At 31.1% G+C, this 25,092-nt stretch overlaps 2 protein-coding genes across 6 annotated transcripts; one reads left to right on the top strand and one right to left on the bottom strand.

Annotated features, from left to right (window-relative positions):
* The first annotated feature begins 4,666 nt into the window (after positions 1-4,666).
* On the top strand, positions 4,667-12,793 carry LOC107446405 (torsin-1A-interacting protein 1). 5 transcript variants are annotated; one of them, XM_016061035.5, is made up of 5 exons: positions 4,667-4,770; positions 4,897-4,950; positions 6,476-6,544; positions 9,203-9,298; positions 11,298-12,793. In XM_016061035.5, exons 2-5 carry the CDS (start codon positions 4,912-4,914, stop codon positions 12,030-12,032), a joined length of 939 nt encoding a protein of 312 aa, XP_015916521.1. In that variant the 5' UTR covers positions 4,667-4,770; positions 4,897-4,911; the 3' UTR covers positions 12,033-12,793. The 5 variants fall into 5 exon arrangements, with proteins under 5 accessions (XP_015916521.1, XP_071034187.1, XP_071034180.1 ...); XM_071178086.2 differs by having other exon boundaries at positions 4,733-4,770; positions 4,897-4,964; XM_071178079.2 differs by lacking the exon at positions 4,667-4,770 and having other exon boundaries at positions 4,777-4,950.
* A 4,528-nt stretch (positions 12,794-17,321) lies between these two features.
* Positions 17,322-20,806, bottom strand: LOC107446403 (prefoldin subunit 2). The gene is made up of 3 exons (XM_016061033.4): positions 20,540-20,806; positions 17,600-17,708; positions 17,322-17,528 (listed from the first exon to the last, which is right to left on the bottom strand). The coding sequence occupies exons 1-3, from the start codon at positions 20,680-20,682 to the stop codon at positions 17,430-17,432; spliced, it is 351 nt and encodes a 116-aa protein (XP_015916519.1). The 5' UTR covers positions 20,683-20,806; the 3' UTR covers positions 17,322-17,429.
* Positions 20,807-25,092: the final 4,286 nt, after the last annotated feature.

Genomic DNA, 25,092 nt, shown 5'->3' with positions numbered 1-25,092 from the left:
GCGCGATTCGCATTTACGTTCGATCGAACTTTATTTAAATCGTGCTAGAGCATCACAATAGGCTATAAGCGACGGTTTGGGAAATTTCCCAGAGGATGATCCGAAGACATATTTCACAATTTTGATTCTTTACGAAGCGGATGATTCCCCGCTTTGGTAGTTGGACGACCTGCCCGCGAAGTCGAGCACTTTACGATAGAATATTCTAACTAGGACCGACGCTGCGTGCCCTTGGTCGCTCCGCAGGCTGACCAAAGAGGTTATCCACCATTTTACTGAACGCTATCAGTGATGCTTGACTTGAGTGTTCCATTGGGAACCGCGTCTTTACGACAATCCTCTGTGGGACCCATTACTTTAGATTTTGAACTATGCTGCGATAAATATTTACGATTTTGCGAAAAGCTCGATTAACAATTAACTTCATAAGATAAACAAAATTACTAACTGTACATGAGGGACCTTCAAACTGTACGCGAAGAATTGGCGTATGTGATTTCAATGATGCGAACGAGAACCTGACTGATGAAATTTATTAAACAGGGTTAGTCCGATGTCACTATCAACACGTCACCCAAAGTGTTCCAATGTACAGGGTTAGTCCTACGTTACTTCACGACGTCAACAACGAAACTTTCTCTGAAGCGTTCCAATAGTAAAATAGAAGCGAAGTTTAACATGTTGTTTCCTGTTGAAACAGAAGTGACATATGTTTTTCTTTTAGTTTTAATAACAAAATATTTTGTTAAAATTTTTTAAGGGTCTGGGTTGGATAGAAAATAATTAGTTTGATATAATCGTAAAATTCATTTTCAGCTTAAGGTTTATTAAATTATTTTAAGTGAAAGATTAATTATGAGTTTTGCTTTACAATAGGTTCGGTTACGTTTGAGGAATTCTTCGTCATTTTATTATTGCTTTAATTTTTTTGTTAAGGAACCAAAATTAATTGAGTGAGACGGAAAGCAATTCATGTGGATTTGCAGAGCAGAAAATAATTGAAAATGTAAACACAAAATAATAATAACTTCAAAAAAATTTAAAAAAAACAAAAAAAAGTTCTTTAACAGTTAAGAACTGCGTGATTATCCACTCTTTTTTTCTGGGGGGGGATAAATTTTTACGAACATAACATACATTTTCCAAACCTTTATAAAATAAAAAAGGAAAAATATTAGAGGTCGCAAGCTAATATAAATGTGAAAAAAATCTAATTATACTGACTCATTATAGAAAGTAAAAAAACACGTGTGATTTACTAAACTAGTATAATAACATATTCGCGAACGCAACGACCTATAGGGGGCGTTGTTATTTGAGACGAATGACGGCTGGCAGAACAATACGATCATCAGTTGAACTGGAGATGTCTTCAGTGTAGCATTTTAACGTTCCTTCTTTATTGTGGGTTATTAAATTTAAAAGAGAAAAATGTTTGATATTCTTTCTTAAGCAAGCGAATACAAAATGAATTTTTTTTAGAGAAGGAACATCCAAAACACATCGGATTAATATTCGGGGGAAATGTTTTTTCACTATTATGCAGATTGTCTTTTGAACTTAGAAAAAAAGTATCGATGCTCTGGATTCCTTTCTTCGTACCTATTTCTAGCAATAAGCTAGAGAAAATGCCAACAATACTAGGGAAACACAAGTATGAACTTCAATAAAAAAGAGTGGTAAAATTGAAATTCAACATTTTCATCTTAACTTTCATGAAAAATAGATAACTCCATTAACAACTCTCCCCCCCCCCTGATTATTTAGATGTTTAGACATTGATTTATCGACCGAAACATAGCACCAAAGATTTTAACTTGCTATAACTAACGATATGTTAGATAACTAACATTTTAAAGAATTCAGAAATAAAAACAGTTCAAGAAAAATAATGCGTAGCAATAGTTAACTTTATATTAAATCGAAAGTTACTATCATCAACGCTTTTTATTATTCGAATTTCGAGAAAAGGTTTAATAAAATTCCAGATCCAAATATAACTACGTGAAAAATCGCAATTAAAAAAATGGCAATATACAATTGAAAAGTTTTTTCTCATAATTAATATGAATCAATAACACATAACAGCAGTATATAATTTTATAAAATCCCTGATGTATTATAAATTAGAATTTTATAAAAATAAAGAATGAGAATAAATCAAAATATGAAGAAAGATCGTCTAATAAAAGCATATCTAAAAATATCAGAAATAGTTTGTCTATAGTAAGAACTCCCTTCGCCGCAAAGTCTCAGGACGTCTGCTGCTATAGAAACAGTAACAGCGCATTTCAGAAAGGTGCTTCGATGACAGATTAGATAGGAAGTTTACCCGATTGACTGACTCAGCTGCCCGTAGTAGACTTATTTAATATGATTTTGGAACTTTTTTTAAGATTCGCATGGACCTTTAAGAAATTTACTTAAAATAGTGCTCTTTACGCAAATTGTTGCTATTTTTTTAAATTTATAATAGAAAAAAGAAGAAGAAATTTAACATATTCTGATAATGTAGTGACACTTGAAATAATATATTATTTATATTATGTATGGTGCAAATTAAGTAAATTTATTTTATTTAAATAGAGGATTTGAAATATATATTATGTACTTGTATTTGGATATAGTACTTGAGTGAAAAAATAGGCCATTATTATATTTCATAATAAACAAACTATGGCCAAAAACAGAATCAATAGTAGTTAAATTAAGGGGAACGTGATCATTAAGTAAAGTGGTGGGATAACAATAACCCAAAAGGTTCAAATGGTCACAAAGTGTGAGGTTTGAACAAATTGGATAAATTGGTATCACCAAAATTGGAATAAGGTTGAAAACTAAAATTAATTAAAATCATCGATTAAAAGATAAATAAGGCAATGATGTGCCTGTAACGTATATCCAAATGTAAATATATCATTTAACGCAATTTAGTGATGTTTCCAAAGAGAAATAAAACAAATACGCATAACAATAATAAAAAGTACTCACCACGTACTGGAAAAATAAAAAAAACGACCATCATGAAAAGAGAAACAAATAAAATCACACGTTTCTTCAAATTACTCACCACAACTTTCAATTATCAATAATAAACTAGCAATTTATTTAGAAAACATATCTTTTGCTAGATTTCGAAACACAAAGAAGGCCTTTAATAGAAATGGATGATAAAGATTATTAAAAAAGAAAAGGCGTCATGCATAAAATAAAATATAAGAGTATGAGAAATTTAACTGTTGAAAAAAAAAGATAAATATAGAAGAATAATAGAAAGAAAGCTTAAATTTGAGAGGATCTTTAATCTTAAAGAAAATTAAAGGTATTTTTTCCAATGTCCACCTGGGGACTTACGTCATACAGGCATCTGAAGGGCAGATTTGTTGGCCACTCTTTCAGGGACACCATATTAGGTGGGCCAACGTTGCTCGATCCCGCAGTAAGGACAGATAGTACACAGAAGGAAAGAACATCCATGCCTTGAGCGGGATTCGAACCCAGAACCTTTCTGATGCAAGGGCAGTTCCCTAACCCCTACACAGACCGGTCGGCAAAATTAAATTGCATAAATGTAGATATTTCCTCCATTGCACCTCCAATGCAGGTATTCCTCCATTGCACCTCCATTACAAATGTGCTTTCCCTGTTACCATAGCAGCAGACAGCCCCAGACTTTTGTTCTGGAGAAATTCTCCTCTAAGCCGTGCTATATGCTCGTGGAGTTTTCCAAATTCACATGTTATTTAGCTGAAATTTAAGTTCAAAGAACGCGTTATATATTGCAAACACTACAGATAAAATTATATTTGATGGCTCCCTTTTACAAGCTTAGGCGTCAAAATCAATCGGAAATAATAACTCGGAAGTCTTAAGGCAAATTTTAAACCCTATCCTTATCTTTGCTTGCCTTTACGTGATCAACTATCATTATCGCCTAGCAGAATAAGGTGTAGTAAGTAGCAGTATACTTTCTTATCAGGAGTAGAGCTCGATATTGTTGTTGTTTGCATTTATCTTGAAAAAGCCATCCATCGGAAACGCCATGTTCATTATTGGCTTATTGGAATCACATACATTTACAGGCTTTTTTGCTCAAATTAGGCTTATAAACATTTAAATAAAAGGACAGACAGCAGCATACAGAGAAGGGCAACACGAAGATACTTCCATGGTAACAGCTGGATTTGAACCCGCTTCCTCCACGTTTTGCACAGTGTTTGGCGTATGATACCACTCAGCCAAGGAGGCCCCAAACGGCATGATGAATTTCACTTTCTTCGAAGTTACTTCTGGTACAAGTTAAATCTGTCGGGATCACAAAAAATCCTCCAAGTTCCCTTGTCAAATTATTACCTCTGAGGGTACTGGCTCAGAGATTGATGGATGAATGGATGGATGGTGTAAGAATGTGTCCTGCCAATAAAACGGGCTGTGGCTTACGTATGTGGCAAATGTCATATTATTGGCTCTACTAATTACCCTAAGCTAGAGCCCCTGAATTATTATTGATAGTATAGGAGCCTTACCCTAAATCGTTAATGGAAATACAGAGCTATAAGCTTACTCAAAGCTGTCGTCGCACTATTCCATAAAAGTGCGTAAGTGCGTCATAAATATAGAGAAAGCTACAAGCTAACGCAGAGAGTTAGGTGCAACTTTCCTCTATGCTTTCAACCATAAGTTTCATTAATAGAAAAACAGAGCTACAAGCTAACGCAAAGAACCCGTCGCACCTTTCTCCGATATACAAACCATCAAGAAGAAAAGCGCGTAAGTGTGTAAAGAATTCGAAATTTTGTTTGGACAAAATATATTTCAATTTAATAGAAATTTTTAAAAATATTTTAAACTAAGTTTTTTTATTTTTACGACTTATAATATTTGTTATCTTTTAAGCTTATCAACTCAATAATGGAGGAAAATCAGAGAGGAAGCTCATCAAATGAAGAGGTACTGTTATATTTGTATGATTTTTATATTATTATTTTTGCTTTTTTTAATTGTTAGTTTTCAGTTTTACCTTTACTCATCATAACTTTTAGGTATTTGTTTGTCAGTGCATAGTATTCTATAATTACTTCTGTTATGTTTCAATTTTAATAGTTTTACAAAGTTTTTATTAGTTTATTATTGTTAGTAGTATAAATATTTAGTTCTAAGCGTATTCATTTCAAACATTCCAGGAAAAGTCTTTCCCTCCCCCCTTAGATAAGTCTCTGCAATGGGATCTTCCGATTAGTATAGTTCTAGTTTCGGGGAATCCCCGGAATTTTAAACGGAAATCTCGTAATTTCTTACAGTGATAATCATTACCTTTTTAAAAATGAAGCAATAGTTAAAGGATTTTTAAGTTATTAAGAAACTACTTAGTAAGATTAATAAATTCTCTATAGTTCCTATAATTGGTTTTCCTATGTACTCTAATAAATGATCTTTATGGTAAACTTTTTTGTAACTATTGTACGTACGAAAACCTGGTTTATTATTGAGAATTAAATTCAATCGAGACAATTTTTAAATATTAAATGCTCTTCTGAAAAAATCTAACTCTCTATGGTTTATATTTACAACTTTATTTTTTTATCACTTAACTAAAGGTTAACCTTAGATCATTTTCAAAATAAAATGCCGTATCTTGATCTGTGGCAGAATAATCGCCAAGTCTTGGAAACTTCCGGGCAGTGGCCTATGAGAAACTTTAAAAAAAGAAAAACTTCACAGAAAGGGGCCATCTCAAAAGATATAATTCATAGCCACCCCCGGGCAAACATCTACATGTTTTTTTTTATTTGCAAGTTTAAAATCTATTTGGTACCTTGGCGATTGCAGTTGGCATGACAGATCGCGATACGGAAATATTCCCAATAAAATTATTTATTGCAAAAGTGAGTAAATTATTAGTTTTAATTCCTAATTTGTTCATGATGATTTTAATGTTTTTAAAGTTGTTTGTATATTATTTTGAATTTGTTGTTCTGTATTGCTTCACCTAATTAAGTCATTGTAATTAGTTTATTACATATCCCTTTTATGTAACCGCAGTTTGGGAATTTTTTAAAAATTTGATGTCTTTTTTTTCCGACCTGGCTAAAATTAAATCTGATATCCCTGTTTTTAATTTCCCAAAGAAAATATTAGAGTAAAGCTATTATTTTCAATGAAGAAGAGCCTTTGAAAAATAAACTTAGGGCATTAACTACACATCATAATAAAATTATTGGTACTTACGTATTATCGCAACCAGGTTGGCGCGATTTGTGAGTTTGAGTAAGAAAGTATGAATAGAAGGAAAATGTACATTTATTAATTACAGATAATTTTTAATACAGTTTTTTATATTATTTTATTCATATAACACGTAGGGTTGCCGTAAGTAGGGCCGCCAAATTTGGCGATTTATGCGAATTTTTGCCTGGTTGCGATAATACGTAAGTACCAAATTATTGATCTGTAATTTCTTTGTTTTCCTCTCCAGGATGAAATGTCAGGTGATGAAGAGACCGGAGAATCTGGTTTACAACCTGTAATGATAGAGAATTCTAAGGTAATAAATAGAAAGGAGTAAGAGTGTTTCATTTTTAAATGATATTTCTGTTTCTTGGAAAAATCTTTTACTACTCAAAAATCTCAAACAAAACTTTTAATTACAGTAGAACCTCGATTATCCGAGCTTCGATTAACCGAGGTTTCTGATAACCGAAGCAATAGCGAAGTCTAATTTTTTTTTTCTCCTTTCCAAAATGAGCTTGGAAAAAATGATACATATATTAGTTCGTTGTCCGTGTTACAGGCACTTCTACCCCACAAAAGCACTGAAGTTCAGTCATGTAAATATTAGTAAGTTTAATTATGTAAATTTTAAAAATACATACTTTAAAAGAAGTTAAATTCGCAAGCACGGAGTGTTATTATACATGGTTTCTATTAACCGAGATTTCCGATATCCGAGGTACTAGCGGTCCCAATTAGCTCGGATAATCGAGGTCTTACTGTATCTCAAGTAACACTTGCCAACTACACTGTTATTGATTATTTTTATATATTGTATGTCAAATAGGAGTTGTTTCTGAGTAAATAAAGTAATATTGATGGAGCTATCAAGTAAATGCAAGGCATTATCAAAGAAGAAATATTATAGCCAGTAGTATTATTAGCTATTGCAGACCTATGTCCTTAGTGTTTACTTTTTTTGTGTAACACAACCAATAATTAATTGTGGCTCTTGATATTTGGATATGGCCTTAGGCATATTAACAGTTTCCATCAAAATTTGAGATAATGCTTTATTAGTATCTTTCAGTATATCTGATTCATCCCATATCTGGTCAAATTTTTACCAGAAATGTTCAGAAATAATTATTTTTAAATGTAAATAATTTTTTTCATTAACGTTAGAGATGTAACGAACATTCGGCCATTATTCAGTAGTTTGCTTTTTGCTGAATATGCTGCTAAGTATTTTTCAAAAATAATTTTTTTTTAAAATTTAAATAGATAAATAAATCTAATAATAGATAAATCTAATAAATAGATAAATCTAATAAAGAGTAATCTAAAATTTTTTTTTTTTATTATGCATTTTTTGTTAAGTATTAAAACTTGCAAATTTATGTTCTGAAAGACAAGTGGGAAAGCTAAATTTGAAGAATAATTTTTTAAAATTGTATCTAGGCAGGTCAATTTTGTTGTTTTATAACTTTTTCTTTTAAGAATTGAGAATGTTTTTTATTATTATTATTATAGCATTTTATTAGAGCATTTCTAATAGACCCTATTCTTTTTTCATGTACAGTAAGACAATTTACTAGAAAACAGTGTTTTTCAACATTAAAGTTATATTTTAAAATCACTTAATTTATCAACTTTTCTCTTTCTTTCACTCAACCTTTTTTAAAAGCATTTCCTGATAATGTTATTCTTTTATTGTCACTTTTTCTACGAATACGTCAAATTGATAAAATGAAATTGGGATGTTTAAAGTTAAATTTTTTGTTCAATAATTAAAAACAATTTTGTTTTAGAGTCTATTAATTTAAAAAAAAATAATTGACATTTTTAAAGTGTCAGGGCAGTTAAGATTAGTTTGGATTCGAATTTATTCTCCTTTTTTTTTTTTTTTTTTTTTTTTTTTTTTTTTTGCAATACGGTCATTAGAAAACTGAGATGCTCAGTTTTAAAATTTTTATTCAAAAATTAGGATATTATAATATATAGGTTTTGTATTGGTTTTTTCCTCTTAACCCCTTATCAATACTATAGCTAAATTTTGATTATTTTTCAATAATGGCTAAACTTATTTATGTACCTAAAATAATATTTATTATTGATTTTTTTAAAAAATATATATATTGCTATTCGGCCGTTGAATATTCGGTATTCCGCCAAATTTTTGTAACACATATTCATTATATAGCCAAAGCACTAATCATTACATCTCTAATCAACAATTAATACTTTTGAATCTTCTTTTGTTTTACAACTTTTGTTGTTTTTTTGTTTCTTTCGTTGTACAAATATCCTCTAAATATTAGTTTTTTGTTGATATGTTTCTTGTGTAAAAGAAAAGGATTTAGGAATGTAACAAAACTGAAATTTCATGGGGAAAAAAATCTGCTTCTCTCTTTCTTAAAGAAAGAGCCAAAGCATTTCACGGAAATAGTCAAGCTACGCTATTTGATGAAACACATTGATACTGCAAAATTAAAAGGGGAAAAAAAACTAAAAAAGGGGAAAATATTAATTGTTGTAAGAGCATATCTGTAAACTGATTGAGACCAACTTAGTGTAGCACGTACAGTGTATTGGCTAGGGATTCATTCATAGCATAACATATTTTAAGGGTGTATTATATTAGACACTAACTCAAATGGATTGCTTATAATCATGCAGCTCACGAAAAACAAAAGAAATCTTAATCATAATATATATATTTTCCAAAAAATTTCTCAATTATGATTATTACTTTCTGCCTTAAAAAAGAAACTAAATAAAAAGTTGAAATAAGTTCAAGGTGCACTTTCTCTCTATAGTATGCCAAGGAAATGATAACAAGCGTGTTAAAAATTTTGACTGTTTGTGAAATGATATAATTTGTGATTCATGAATTGTTATTTAATAAAATCACACAAGCATTGAAAGAATTGCAGTTTTATTTTATGATACTTATTGTTTCTTGGTTATGTATAAGGGTTGATTTTTTCAGATATCTGTTGAAAAATTCGACCCACATCTGTTGAAACGACGACCCATACATGAAAAAGAGAATAAACAAGCAAAATATAAAAAACAATCCTCAGATGTAAGTCATTTTCATATTATAGTAATATAAGAATTTTATATTTTTTCCAGTGTTTTGTTTATGCTTCATTCATTTTATGGCACATATATTATGGGTTTTTAGTTCCTTATTCAGATTGCTCTTGAAAATTAGTAATAATAAGTCAGATCTCAAGGTTAATGATTAGGCTTTTTATAATTTATTTTTCTCTTTTTAAAAAAATTTAAGTAAAATTTAAAGTTTTAGTTTGAAAACAAACTTTTTCTTAAATTAGAATACTTTTTTATACTTCATTATAAACTTTTTAAATTATGTACAGTGCCCCTGAACTATCAGCGACAAAACCCTCTAGCACTAATATCTTTCTGTAAGATACCTTTAATAATAACAAACATGTACAGAGAGAAGCAGACTCACTGGCTTAAGATGCTTCCTTGGAACCTTTATAGCCAGATATACCTTCCACTTTCAATGAGGTCTTTGCCGAGTGCAAAAAAATATTTATGGACCTCTGGAGGATTCCTCCTCTGCATAGTTGGTATTTCAGAAAACGTCCTGGAGGTGCCTTGCTTTTTGAGGAACCTAGAAGACAGCAGACTTGTTTAACTCAGTTTGCAAGTGGTCACTTGAGGTGTCTCTTGTATGTTCAGGGGCGAAAGACTTATGGACTTGCACTAAATGTAGGACTGCTCAGGCTTCGTCAGAGAAATCAATTTTGCAACAATAATTTAGATTTGAAGGGCTTTTTTATTATTTTAGAATTTAGCAAATCTTATTTCATTCATATTGTCATTTCAGAATAATATAATTTATCTCTTTATCATTCAAATAATGGAACTAGGCTATGTTTCGATTATTTGAACCCTAATTTATAATTTTGAGTTTTTATAGATAACCTAACCTGACTTAAAGTCACAGGCATGTTTGGGAGAACAGATAGTGTGTGTAAATAATAGAGATGCACAGAGTCCTAAAATTTTGTTGTGTCTGAATAGCCAAGGAAAATTTAATCTTTTACCCTGCTGATTCTGAGCACTTAGTAGAATTTGGATTTATGACCTGGCATCATATAAAAAAAAACAGTTTAATTTTGTATCAAACAAATATTTTACAAAATATCATTCTTAGGTAATTTATTTTGCTCTATAGATAAAAACATGTTTTTATTTTCAGATTTTTTAAATTAAATTTAAAGGAAAAAAATTTAGGGTGAAATTATCAGATAGATATAGAATGAGTAATGTAAAACTTTTTTGTGAAGTTGAGACCTGCTAGTGGCCATAATAAATTAATTAAAAAAATAAGTTTTGCCTTTGCAAATCGATGTTTAAAAAATCTCTTTTATTGCTCATAAACAAAATCTCAGCAAAATAAATAAATAAGAAGTTGCTGGTAAAGAGGAATAAATGTATTGTTAGGGAGGTTTCTGTGAAAATTTAAATTTTAGATGAGCCAAACTCCCGGAAAAATTTTTCGGAAAGTAAATTTTTGATTCATGGAAATCTGTAAAACAACGTCAAGATTCGGAAAATTCTTCAAATTAGTGAAAAAACACATGCTTGCTAAGGCAGCAACCTTTTTGTTAGATGACAAATCTTAAAAATATATATATAAATTTTTTTAGCCTATACAGAAAAGGAAGCCCTACGAGCAATGTAACCGTGATTTTGCCACAGGTTTCTAAATTGCGTCTATTTTTGGAAAACACATAGTTATTTAACTCATGGAAGGCCATTGAATTCTATAATTAAAAAAAATAGTGTTTTGTTAGACATCATCAAAAATGCCTAAAATTTAAAAATCACCCTCATATGTGAATCTATAATAGAAGGGAAATTTTAATGTTTAAATGTTTTTCGAATGTTAAAGGCAAAACTTATTTTGTAAAATAAACCATTTTGGGCAATTTGTCTTGTCCAATTTAGTCCCCCTTTTTTTCACTTTCCTGATCATTATTTGAAATAATTTCCACTTTTGTTATAAACAAGTTCTTTAACCTTGTTTTTCCTTCCTTCTGCAGCAGAATGAGGAAAAAAAGGCCCAAATCAGTAATACGGGCTCTCTAGTATCGCCCTACTCGTTTCTCCTCTGTATTCTTATCCTATGTGTTGTCGTCTCTGTCTTCTACCTGTATTGGGTAAAGACTTCTTACCCAATTAAAGACACTCAGTTGGACGTACAGGAGTTGATAAGTGACTTGAAGAGCAAATTTGAAGGCCAGCCCAATATTACCTATAAGATGATCGAGGCTGTCGTAAAAAGAGCTTCCAAAAATCCCGAATCTCCTGGTATAATCGTTTTGATATTCTCCAGGAAAACCAAGGACATCACCGACAAGTTGGCAAACCGATTAGTGCAGTTGGTGTCGGATCCTCACAATTTCGTGTTGATTGACTTCAGGTACTTTTCGACTGCCGAGCAGCTCAAGAGGGATATTGACGATACCATTCAAGGCAACTTGACCCAAGTGCAGCAAGTGAGAGCTGTCCTGGTGAGAAACTTGGATCAGATTCCTTTTGAGGCAGCCATGATATTCCACAGTTTGTGCGATCATGAAAACGCTCCCTTCAAGAGAGTCCTATATGTGATGACTGCTTCTGTAGAAGAGGAAACTATTCCTCCCGAATCCGGGCAATGGGACAAACTAGCCTCCAAACATCTGAAAGCCGCATGGAGAGACAGCGGCGAAGACCAAGTAGCTTCTCTTATTAGCAGACTGACAGTCAATGTGGCTGCTGTTGTTTCAAAGGAATGATGACACGTCATAAGTTGCAGTATTTTTTTTCTGCGATAAAATGAGCTTTTACTCATATCAGATATAAACTGAAATGAAAAGTACTGAGACAGTAAAATATTTTTCAGAGTATTATGTGTATAACTTACTCATTGGATTTTTTTTTTAATTTGAAATTTTTCATGATTTTTTCTTTTCTCTATTAAAATTTATTCTAATTTAAATTCATTGGTCCATATATAGATGAACCAAAAAGTTATCTAATGATATAATTGATGTTTTGTTTTCCTATGTTTATATTCTCGTGTTTAAATAATTTCTTGGAAATTAAATAATTCTTATGTTTTCAATAAATGAAAAACATTTTTAGTTTTACTAAAGATATTTAAAACTTTATTAGTCACCCCTTTTGTAAGAAAAAATATTTAATGCATTTTACTGTAAAATATCATAAAAAAACTTGCATGATATTATTTTGATATTGCACACTGTCAATATACGGCATTGAGATAAGAAATGCATTAACAAATGAATTGCAGGAAAAAGTATTTTAACCTTATTCATGTGTGTAAATAGCAAAATACTTTTAAATGTAGAAACATTTTTTTACATGCCAAATGACTGTTTTTGTATAGTATATAAAAAAATATACTTGTTCTTCTAATTGCTTTAAAAAAGATACTATTTAAATGTTAAGTTTTGTTACTCATAATTGTATTTTCACTTTTTATACAATTCAATGTATTGTTATGTAGCCCAAAATAAAATATTTTGTTCATAAATTATGGTGATTAAAGTTTAATCATGTTATTAATATCAATCATAATGATAATTTTTTTAGCATTTGTTTGCAGTTAATCATTTGTTTGCAGTTAGTTCAATAAATACAAATAGATACTCCACAACATCAGCTGAGTTGGGCTGCCTTGGTGCTGAATGACTTTTTAATGGAATCTGACATAGTGCTGGGAGTGAACAAAAGCATGGATCTAATATGATTCAGTTTAGAAGATTTAACTAAATCCCTTAGGTTCTAAATTTTTTTTATCTATATACAGACGCAATTTCTAAACGATACAGCTTTGCTAATGATTCTTCACTTGAACGTCTGATTATGCTGTTTACTGGGTTAATCAACCCCCTTCTCATTTGACTTATACCAAAAATATCTAAAAATGTTAATTACTACTTTGTTTAAAATTGTGGAAATGTACTGAGTCCAAAAATTTTGCGTGCGGAAGCGAACCTTTTGTCCGGTCGAGTAATAAAACATTTACGGTAAAACAATATAAAATGACTACAATTTTCTATCAAACTAGTAATTAGCAAAATATAGCTCTAAGGAATTATTATAAATGCGTGTTTTTTATTTCTTTTAAAACTAAATTTTGAAAAATGTTTCTAAAAGAAATTTGGGACCCATAATTAAAGTAAAACTTAGCTATGAAGTGGAGACTAATAGTAAAGTTAATTCATTTGATTTATTGAAATTTTCTATAAATTTATTAATTTAACTTCTATTAAACGTAAAGATAATTTCTCGATTCAAGTACAATCCCACTGTACTTGAAAGTCCTTAAATTTTGTTGAAAAAAATCAGGACTCTGAAAAGTCCTTGAATTCTGCCATAGGGGAGTTGAAAAGTACTTGATATTTTAGGAATTAAAATAATACTAATCTTTCTTATAAAAAAGCAGTAAAAAATAATTAATAAATTCAAAGGAAAATTATGGAAATTCTGATAGATGCAACTTTTAATGCTTGAAGTGTAAAAGGGAAGGAGATACAAAACTTTTCTCTAAGAGTTTTCACACCAGGTTATTGTTCATCTCTCTGATGTTTTGAAAGCTGAAATTTCTAGCAAATATTTGGTTTTGTAGTCATAGTTTACGAATGATATATAGTATTTAATTGATTTAGAGATATGTTCAATGTGTTAACTTCATTATTACGACAGGTTAGTATTATCTTATTTGTTATTTTAATTTATGTACAAAAATAATTAATTTTTTATTATTTTACAATCAGATTTTTACAATTAGCTTTTACTGCTAATAATTAAAATTTAGTTCTACAGGTTTCATTGATTATGAATAAACGTCGGGATTCACATTAAACTGATTCTTGATTTACGTATCGGAATTCATATAAAATTTTCTATGAATTGCGATTTAAATGAAAGTGATTAATGAATCACATATCGAATATTACTTTAAAGTGGTTTTTAAATTACTCATGAGAATTCATGTTAAGGTATTTTATAAATCACACATCAGGATTCACATTAGAGTGATTTATTAATCACACATCATGATTTCAATTAAAATTATTTCTGAATCATATAACATATGTATTTAAGTAATTTCAGCCTCAATTCTCATTCTAATTGTTTACAAGTCACACATTGCGATTCACAAAAGAGATAATTAAGAATTACCACTCACAATTCTCATCAAAATGATCTAAGAATCACACAGCTGTTCTATATTAAGCACCTTTCGAATTGCAATTTACATTATAATTGATCACTATTCACATTAAAATGATTTATGTATCACACATTGTGATTTACGTCTTGTTAGTTCATGTGTTTTGTATCATTTGCTATTCATATTGTTCCGATTTAAGAAACATACACCGCAATTCAATTTAAGAGTCACACATTGTGATACGTAATGTACGCAATCTTCAAGACTTACTTCACCATTCTTATCATTTTGATTTACCTATAGTATATCTAGATTCGTATAAATGTGACTTGAAAATTATGCTTATTCCCAAATTTGAAAAATCATGCTTCACATTTCATGCTCCACATTTATTAAAATCTATATAATTTGTTATTAAAATTGAAACAGATATGTTGAATGGATATATTTTGATATTTTATCTTATTATATGCATTTCCTGTAACCTAAAATTTGATCTAACATATTAAAAAAAAAGTTTTTTTAGCTTATAACCGTAAAAATACACAAACTTGATCAATTATTTACTATGCTTGTTTAATGAATATGCATCATTCATTCATTCAGTTTCATTAATTCTAATCTAATAATTAGAATCATTAATTCTAATTCTTCATAAAATTTTTCATGAAAAGTTTCACTAGTTTTTAAATCTTGACTACTATCCTATGTCAATTTTAAGTTGTTTTTTTTTGTCAATTGGAATTTTTTTAAATGATTTGAAGCAGTCACAAATCACTTAGTGATTTAAAACAGCTATCAACCTTTTGTATTATTAGCTGATAAATATAATAATTTTTTTTGTTGTCAAATTACAGGGTGGCCACCCACCTGGAGAACCTTGAAAACCTGGAATTATCAGGGAATCTTTTTATACTGGAAATATCAGGGAAATTTGGATAAAAACCTGGAAAAATCAGGGAATTTTAAAGAAAAGCTGGAAATTTTTCTTTGATAATTTTTTTAATTTCACTAATTTAAATTATTTGCTAATTTTCTTAATTTAAATTATTTCATCCATTATACCCACTTTTTTTTAACCGAAATGTATCGCCAAGCAGTTGAAATATCATCAACTTAGCAATACTTTGCTTGCATCAAAATTTGCTCCATTACAGCTGTTAAACTAGAATGCCACATAAAATTCTCCTACTGTTGCTAAACGAATGCAGAAACCTTTGACCGCTATGGGACTGCGCAATTTAGGAAAGATTCTGGTGTAGTTGGAAAAAGATTTAGGATATTAACTTCTATTTTTAAATACTGTCTTTGGGCTGAATCCATTTATGGCTCAAGTTTGTTCCGATGCTTTGGTGGTTATTTTTTTTTCTCGATTTTGACAAAATGTTTTTGTATTTTTAACTTTATAAAATTCTCCAAAAATTAGTTGGTTAAATTTTATGATAATAGATTTTATATCGCACTCTTTTTCTTTTTCTACTCCCATTCAAAGAAATCTGGGAATTATTTTTTCTGAGCAAACCAACGAATCACACATTTTTTTACAATCGCTAACAGCAATGTTTGTCGACAAATTGTTACAATTGTTGCATTAATGGCAATTTTTTCTATTTCATTTTAACCTCTTATAACATATTTTAATTTTAAAAAAAGGCTCCTTTGTTGGTCAATATATGATTTTTGATTCAAAATTTTGTACCAAAACATTAAAAAATAAATAAAAAATCTTGAAAATTGTCAAAATAAATTATTTTTTTCAAGTATGATATGTTAAAAAAGTAACATTTTGAATAAAATATTTTATAATATAGACACTTTTCTTGTACACATCCTATACTTTATAAGAAAAAAGAAACAAAAACCTGGAAATTTTAAGATTTTTATCTGGAAAAATCAGGGAAATTTGAAATCTGATTCGAGTGGCCACCCTGAATTAGCTTTGTACCTTAAATATATACAATTTCTGCTTCTGCGTAATTATAAAATCTGGTTGACATGTACTTTATCATATAACTGTAATACCGAATGCGTATTGATCAAAAATATATAAATAGCAAAAATATATTTTCGAAGTGAATGAAGTTTTTATTCAGGTATAATAATTTTTTGGTATCATTTATCTATATTTCGCCCCTTGTTATTGTTTCTTTACTTTAGTATTCTAGAATATATTATTTTTTAATAGAATAAATTATTTTTTGTTCGGTGATTACCAGAATTTAAATTAATATGCATTACTTCAGTTAAAAGAAGATGAATTTCATGTGATACAATTTTTTGGAAAAAAAATAGAATTTAGATCCAAACATATCGTTCTGGAGAAAAACAAAATCATTAAAAAAAAATTTTAAGCAAGCTTATACAACATTTTCATAAACAAGATGTTTCATAATTACTATCCTTTATATATATATATATATATATATATATATAGCGTGCGTGTGTGTAGTTATAAAAAATGCAGTTAAATTAAAGCAATCTAATTTTAGGGTCTCTTAAATCAATATCAAACCTGGTAAGTCATTATCGCAGAAAGTCAGCTTAACCTTTTTTTTTTAAATTGCTGGAGGTGACAACCTTTTTGTAGATGAAAATATCGCTTAATTTTTAAGGCTTAAATATTCTAAATGCTATGTATGTAGTAAAAAATCGTTTAATAAAACCTTACAAATTATCTTTACATATATATATATATATATGTATAATTTCTTTAACTAAAATGATGCAAGGAAATAGTAAAAAATAGTCAATCAATTATGTGTTAAATTTACACTACAATCTATTTCTTAGAATAATTTCATAAACATTCAAGTGTTTCAGAAGCCTTTTATCATTTTAGGCAATACAATTCAAATTTGAAAGGGAAAAAAAATCTGTCAGAAATAGAAAAATTCTTTTTGTATAATCACTATACATAGGAATTAGTTAAAGTTTTCCTTCAAAATAAAGTAATATCAATAATAATGTTTCATTGAACTGTGTTCTTTAATCAAGATGGGACTCTTATGCTGAAATTACTTTGGAAATCTCTGAGTTGCTTTACTTTTTCTCCTATTTCAACCTTCAGATCTTCGAGCCTCTTTTCACTCTGTTGAAATAAAACTGCATTCATTCTCTGAATAAATAAAACATTGGAAGAAGAGAAAATGAAGTCATTACCTTTTCTTTTTCATTGAGAGCGTAAGTTAGGGCATTACCTTCCATCAAAATGTCACTTCTCATCAAAAAACATTTGCGATCTGTGACCTTCAGTATTTTTATCATTTCCCTACGACAGAAGAAATTAGATCGTAGAATGCATGCTCTACAATGAAAAATTGACGGTCAACATAACAAAATAGCAATTAAAAAATTGTCTGCCGATCGCCACAATTTTTTGTTGTTGTTAAAAGCGAACCTCTGGTATTGTTTTTATATAATAATAAATGTGTAATTGTTATGAATATTTTTTAATATTCTAAAAATCATTTTATTTCACTTTTGTTTAAGATTGTTCTTCAGTTTAGAATTAAACCCCTTTCATGTTTACTATTTTTTGAGAAATCCCTAATATCTAAAGTTTTTTTTTTTAATCTCTTAAAGTTTTTAATTTTTGATAAACTGACCACAGTTGAAAAAGCTGCCGCTGGCTACTCTTTAAAATTTCTTTATTTTATCCTATAAAGCGTTCTATGAATTTATAATCTATACATATGACAAAATAAAGAATGTGTGTATACATGTCTGCATACTGAATAAAAATACAACATTCTACATAAAGCTTAATAAGTGTATTTGTAAACAGATTACGAAGCCCGATTTTCGATTTTTTAATTATTAAATTTTTTCAGATGCGCTTTTTTTTTTTTTTGATTTTGCGATACTGTTTTACAGTTTCTATCTTTTTATTGAAGATCTTTTAATACAAAATAATTAATCTTACTTATATATTGTTAACTTTATCTTATGATGTTTTATTTTTCGATAATTTTGCATTTTGAAGCCAATTGCGTAATATAATATGAGAATCCTTTTGTTTCCCGTCTTATTTGCATCAGAAAATAACTTCAATTTAAATCATACACAATGAGCTTTCCACTTTCATTCAAGCCCGTAGAGAAAATTACAAATTTCTGATTCTCACGGCAACCATTTCTTCTACCTTTGATGCCAGATTATTTGGGCCCATGTCCAAGAATTCGTGGGTTCGAACCCCGCCAGCCGAAGACTCCCCATGTAGTTAATGGTTGAGTCGCAAAGTCCTCCATGTTCCCATAACAAATCAATACCTCTGGGGCTACTGATCCAGGAGTTTCCTTGTCTTCTGGCTTAGTTCAAAATTACAAGGCTACGGAGTTGAACATTAGTAGTCGTAAACCCAAAAATTTGGGTCGGCTGTATAAAATAAAGGACGGATATAAAATATAAAAAGAAAATACAGGTGGTTAAAGATTTGCAAATTTCGATCAAATGATAATCAATAATAATCCTGCATGTCAAATAACCTGTAATTTTGTGTTCATGAAAGTTATTCTAAAAATTGTGGAAAATTTTTAAAGAACAACAAGTCACAAGTTTAAATAGTTTAATTGAATTGCAATATGAATTTTTAAAGAAATAAAAAGTTGCAGATAAACAGCTAGGTTTTTTTCTCTCATTAGCCCCACTGACAGTAACAAGGACACCCCAAGTATTTCCTCCCCCCCCCCAAAAAAAAAAAACATTGATCGACTCACGAAATTGTGCTTACTGTCAAAAATTCGGCGGAAGACAAGAGCCCTCCCTGCAGCACGGCGTAAAATATCGAAGTCTATTAGAGCAAAATAGCTAAACAGCCTCCCAAATGCGTAGAAGACGCAAAAATGCAGATCGAATTTTAAACTGTAAACAGAAATGTTAATGAGTGATTTGGTTTCCCTTCACAGGAAATAGATTTTCTATAATCGAGATAAACTGTAGTGAGAAAATGGTAGAAGTAGTGTACAAAAATGAAATAAAATTTCCTGAACATCAAGTACTGAAAAGGAAAAAAAAAAATTACTTGGGAAGTTTATTATTTCTTTAGTTGGTACTTAATTAGTTATTACGTGGTTCTAGATATATAGAAAGATCTTTTTTGGTCAGTTCGGCTCCTCTTCCATCTTAGTTCCCGGGGCAAACTCTCCCAGCTGTCCCTTAGATCCGTCCCTGACTAAAAGTACTTGAATTAAACCATGATCAAAGATTCAGCCATGCAGATCATCATGGGAGAAAAACAGGGTAGACGTCACAAATAGAAAGGGTATACTTGAAATGCAAAACGCCGAATATAATCAATTATCTCCTCCTTCCCTCGTGTCGAAATGCGCCGTCGCGCTCTTCAGAAGTCCCTGATAAGAAATACAATTTTTTTTTCTTTTTTTAATGGCGGGCACTTGGGGTTTGTCCCGTTGGCCACAGAACTGCTACTCTCTTCTCGTTACCCAGCGGGCACCGGTAGCGAAGCCTCGGCAGTGGAGCAGCGTCGCACACGTCACACAACCACAAACCCGTTTATAGGGCGGGCCACATTCACACACAAAGGAGAAAGGACATCCATGCTCTGAGCAGGATTCGAACCGCGGCCAATGGCTCCGCAGTCAGACACGCTAACCACTCGGCCACATGGTCGGCATAAGAAATACAATAAACATACGTACTTACCTTCAGCAATGAAATTTGCACTGCAGGCGAAAGACTGGCGTTCATCTTGTGTGGCTGTTGTTAAACTTGCTTGTGCATTTTTATTTGGATACGATTATCACAGGTGATGGTTTCATCTTACTTTTATTTTAATTATTTACTATTAAAAGATACTTTATGGCAAGCGAATTTCTATTCTCACACTTCATCGCAGAGCCGAGATGGAGGACGATGGTTCTAAGACAACGGTGTCTCCAATTCTCCATTGCATTGCATCGGGATGTTTCCCAGACCGTCGCCAATAGCCCATTGTGCAGCTCTAGCGAGACGTAAATGAACAACAACATTTGCGATTATCTCGAAAAACCATTGACCACGAACTGGTAGTTCTATTGGTATTATTACTCCCCCAATTTAAAACCAAGATCATAAATAAATAGGCTGATTTGGTCTCCTTACCTAAGTTCTTCGAGGCGTAACTCTTTTTCGACTACCTTTGCATGTAAGCACCGCACATCTTGTCGCAGTTTTTCGTACTTCTTCAGGATTTCTGAGCGAGATTCATTAAACTCCTGTCTTCCGTCAAAGTTTTCGTTTGACATTTTTATGGTTCAAGTGCCTCGGTTACTAATCGTCGTTTCTTTTTCTTTCAGAAGTAGAAAGGACACGCTTCATTTTATATACCGATTTTCATGCTCATGCGGACTTAATATTATTGAAATTTAATCGCATCATTCGCTTTCTTCTGGAATTAACAACACAGTGGTCTGAATCCAAAAGTCTGAGCGTTTTGAAAAAGTTTTATATTATGTCACTCTTAGCAGTTTAGAGGGTCAATTATGACCAATATGAAGTCAGATATTCATGATTCAGGTTGGTCACTTTTATTAAATTGGTGAAAGGGGATTATATCTGAGGTGATCATTTGAAAGCCTGCTAATAGTGGACTGCTGAACGACTCTATCAGTCTCGATGGTAAGGGCACCACCTGGAGCCTAACCTACTACTAGGGCGATTATCTAAAGCTGTCTGTTAAATGAGATTTTTACCCTGGAGTAGTTATGTGATAACAGCGCATGAGAGGCGCCTTTCTTAGCAAAAGATCAGCAATTTTATTGCGCAGAGGCCAATGTATGACGGTATCTATCGGAAGTAGATTTCGTATTCGAGTATTAAGGATTGAGACAAGATTTTTGTCACCAACTTAAAGTCCCGCAGTGGACTGATCGTTAAGACACGGTTCCCAGCAGATCACTGAAGTCAAGCATCACTGGCTGCGGTCAGTGTGCGGGTGGGTGACCACTTGGATCAGTGTGCGTAGGTACCGAGGGTGTGCGGTATTGGTCCTCGTTAAACTGTGCTACCGTAAAGTGCTCGACTTCGCGCGCAAGTCGTCGGGCTACCAAAGCGGGGGTGCCACCCCCTCCGCAGAGGATCAAAATTGTGATGGATTGTCTTCGGATCATCCTCCGGGATGTTTCCCAGACCGTCGCCAATAGCCCATTGTGCAGCTCTAGTGCGACGTAAATAAACAACAACAACAAGTCACCAACTTAAATCCAGTTTCTTAGGTGCTAGATTGCACTATAACTGTCTTATAAGGTCCATATTTGTGTGGATGGAGTTAAATTTGTTGAGTACCACATCTATGAAGATTAGCTCAAATCTAAATACAGAGAATTCTATTCTTATTCCTAATTTACACGAGTGGTGTGCCATCAGGGGCGTGACAGGGCAAGAGGATTGAAAACTTGATTTGTTTATTTACCTCCGATTCTCATGACCTGCTTTCCAGGCGGCGGGCGAAGACAGCTGAGAGTCAGGCCGGAATTAAAGTCCGTGATGATTGTCACTTTTTTTTTTCTTTCAATAACGTCTTTATTTTTCACCTATCGTTGCAAAATGGAGTTCTTAACATCAGGAATAGTGGAAATTTGACAAATCTTTTTTTTTTTTTCAGGCTTGTGGCTACAGAAGTCTGTTTTCAGACCCCATGTAAGGCAATTTGAAAAATCAGGCTTAACGAAGACACTGCTACCACAAGAGCTATGTTCGTATTTGCTGTTATTGGTATAAATTTGAATAGCAATATCTGGAATTCGGTTAATGACCTCAAGAACAATCTGACATAGGAAATCGGGCAGACTTTTGCTTTTTTTAAAGAGGGTTCTGAGTTCAGGTTTAAAATGGATTCCAGAAAAGCCCTCAAGACTTTTTTTAAAAAATATTTTCAAGATTTATATCCGGCAACATCTTTCGCTTTATTCATCCATTATTATTATTTTTTTATATCAAGTCAAGTTCGAGCATATGAAATGATCTCGCAAAATAAGATATATTTTTTTTTCTACAATGAAAAAAAAATTTGCAAAAAGTACTTTAAAATACACTAGCTTTCGAACAAATTGTAGTTAAGTTATGGTAAAAAAATTCACAAACATTCATTCCCATTCAGAGCTTTAAATTTCAACTCTGCACTTGCATTCTATTGGGCAGTAGATCAAACAGTTGATAATTCTAGATCTAATAAAGAGTCTTATTATAATTTTTTTTATGCAATCATACTTGTGCATTTCTTAATATACATGTGTGATTTCAAGTCTCATAATTTTTGCGCAGTAAATGTAACGTAAAGCAGAAAAAAAGTACTTAAAATTGCATTAACTTTTAAACGAATTGGAATTTTAAACAAAAATGTCCCTTTCACACCGTCAAATTTCAAGTATAGTTGTAATCCTGCGGCAAGCAAAGCATGGCATGTCAGCAACTCGCATGGTATTTTTTTAAACACATTTTACAGTTAATAATTAACTATCGACTCTTAAATTCCCTGTATATTCTTCTACACAACTTCGTAATTTCAAGTCGTATAGTTTTTAACAAAACAAAATAAAACGAAATGTAATGCAGCAAAACAAAATGTAACGTTAACACCCAAAACAGCAGCGAAGTTAATATACTGAGAATACAAATTATGAGAATTTAAATCAACATAAGATATTTAGAAATATTAAAATCTTACATCGCGCCGGGTGAGTCTTTTATTCAGCTAAAAATTCGCATTTTCAGAAAATGGACACGACCTCAAAACTTACATTTTTCTTTACATAATGTACTATTTGATAATATAATCAAACGAACCTCACACGAAAAAATAAATGCAGGACCTGGTTTAAGACTAGAAGAATCAGACATTGAGCTAAAAGCGTCAGCATCCTTTGTCCCAGTTAAGACAGTCAGAAATATTCCACGGGGAGATTTTTTTTCGACTCTGGACGTGCTTTATAGAGAACCGATTGATTTCATTTTCATAAAGGGATACATTGTTTTACTATGATGCTTTTGTTACTTGTTATTAAATACGGTGATATGATCTCAGATCTCGGGGTTTCAATCATAACAAACGCCTTTTAACATAGTATATATTTAATAACAAAAGGATGATGATAATGGTACAGTGTCATGGAGGAAACTGATTAGAAAACTAATGATTTTACATTACTGCGCAGAGCGCCATCTATTGAGTTTTAGAAATTATAATTAATATGGAGAAATATTATTAACACTTGTTATGCAGCTCAGAAGTTATATACTAAATTGTATTGTTTGCGCGTTGACAAAACCAATGACAAAAGAAGTCTGTTAATATCTTTTGTGATTTTCTTAAAGGGATTACAGGGGTGATAGTGACACAAAGCGAAAAAACTCTGCAAATTTTATGTGCATAAAATCGAAAGCAATTTAACTACCATATATTTTTTGTATTTAACATTATTTTTTTTAAATAAGATTTATAATTAAATTACCTACCGACGAAGAATACCTTTATAGTAACTCCTTTAAGAAAAATCTTAGTATTTACAAGAATCGCGATATTGGATTTTTAAAACGCTTGTCTATAAATCGTGATGCATGATTTTTAGAATCGCAATGTGTAGCTTTTAAATCACGTATAGTACGAAAGCCGATGTTTGATATTACAAACGTGTGAATACAAATTGCGATGTTGGATTGTAACTTTTAAATTGGGAAAATATGGAAATCTATGTTCGATAATAAAAATCAAGTGAATAAGAATCACGATATTAGCGGATGCCGACCCAGTTCCATATATTCAAATTAGCGAAAATCCGCCAAACCGCCAGAATCACACGCATGTAAACGCGTCGTTAACGGGATTTAGCGAAAGTTTTAAAATTTAAACTTTTGATTGCGGAAACGATAATCTATGGTCTTGAGAAAATCTGATAGTCCCAGAAAAGTCATATACCCTGCTACTAAGTTTTAGGCCTGGAATATGAAAATTCTGGAATTCCGGGACGCACCTCGAGGGTTTCGCAAGGAGAAAAAAAAACTTGGCCTCAGAGTTGTCTATTCTACTCAGTGTGTTTTTTGGAAAATAATATTTATTAAAAAAAATAATAATTTGCTCGTTACTTACTGTTTGTTTTACCTTCTTGATACAGAAATTGGGATGTACTCGATAAATAAAATTTTCAAAAAAAGGAAGAACAATAACACACTACTTCAGACAAATTTTTATATAAAATGGATCTTTCATTTCATACTCCATTTTTGTAAACAATTTTAAATCAAATAAACATTTCAAATATTTAAAAAAATACATCACTTTTCAAAATTCTTTGAATTAAACAACTTTTAGAGTGAGCTAGCCAGAGATGGATAAAATTGAACTTTACCTGTTCTATGGCAATACTTATAAAAAATAGCATGTTACTCTTGAAATGCGTTTTATATGCTAAAAAAAAAAAAAAAAAAAAAAAAAAAAAAAAAAAACTCTTCTAAAACTATTCATAATAAAATAAATATGTATACCAGTTCATAAAAATATGAGTTTTATTTATTCATTTTTTTTTTTTACAACCTGTGCAAAATTACATATAAAATGAATAAGACAAAATTTAACTTTGTACAATCATTTTTCAATGAGGAAGAATTTCAAATAAAGTATTAAGCTCCCTGGCCAAATTATTAGACGCACTGCAGATTTT

The sequence above is a fragment of the Parasteatoda tepidariorum genome, chromosome 3 (genome assembly GCF_982258835.1).
Source record: "Parasteatoda tepidariorum strain Cologne lab strain chromosome 3, Ptep-v5.0, whole genome shotgun sequence".
Classification (NCBI taxonomy): domain Eukaryota; kingdom Metazoa; phylum Arthropoda; class Arachnida; order Araneae; family Theridiidae; genus Parasteatoda; species Parasteatoda tepidariorum.
The sequence above is the reverse complement of the archived record's forward strand: the minus strand, read 5'-3'. Positions and strand labels throughout refer to the sequence as shown.

Coding starts and splice junctions, on each gene's coding strand:
- LOC107446405 (XM_016061035.5), top strand. CDS start 4,912: ATGGAGGAAAATCAGAGAGGAAGCTCATCAAATGAAGAG. Junction 6,545..9,202: donor TAATGATAGAGAATTCTAAG/GTAATAAATAGA, acceptor TGATTTTTTCAG/ATATCTGTTGAAAAATTCGA. Junction 9,299..11,297: donor ATAAAAAACAATCCTCAGAT/GTAAGTCATTTT, acceptor TTCCTTCTGCAG/CAGAATGAGGAAAAAAAGGC.
- LOC107446403 (XM_016061033.4), bottom strand. CDS start 20,682: ATGTCAAACGAAAACTTTGACGGAAGACAGGAGTTTAATGAATCTCGC. Junction 17,709..20,539: donor TTACGCCTCGAAGAACTTAG/GTAAGGAGACCA, acceptor CTTCTGTCGTAG/GGAAATGATAAAAATACTGA. Junction 17,529..17,599: donor CTCTCAATGAAAAAGAAAAG/GTAATGACTTCA, acceptor TTATTTCAACAG/AGTGAAAAGAGGCTCGAAGA.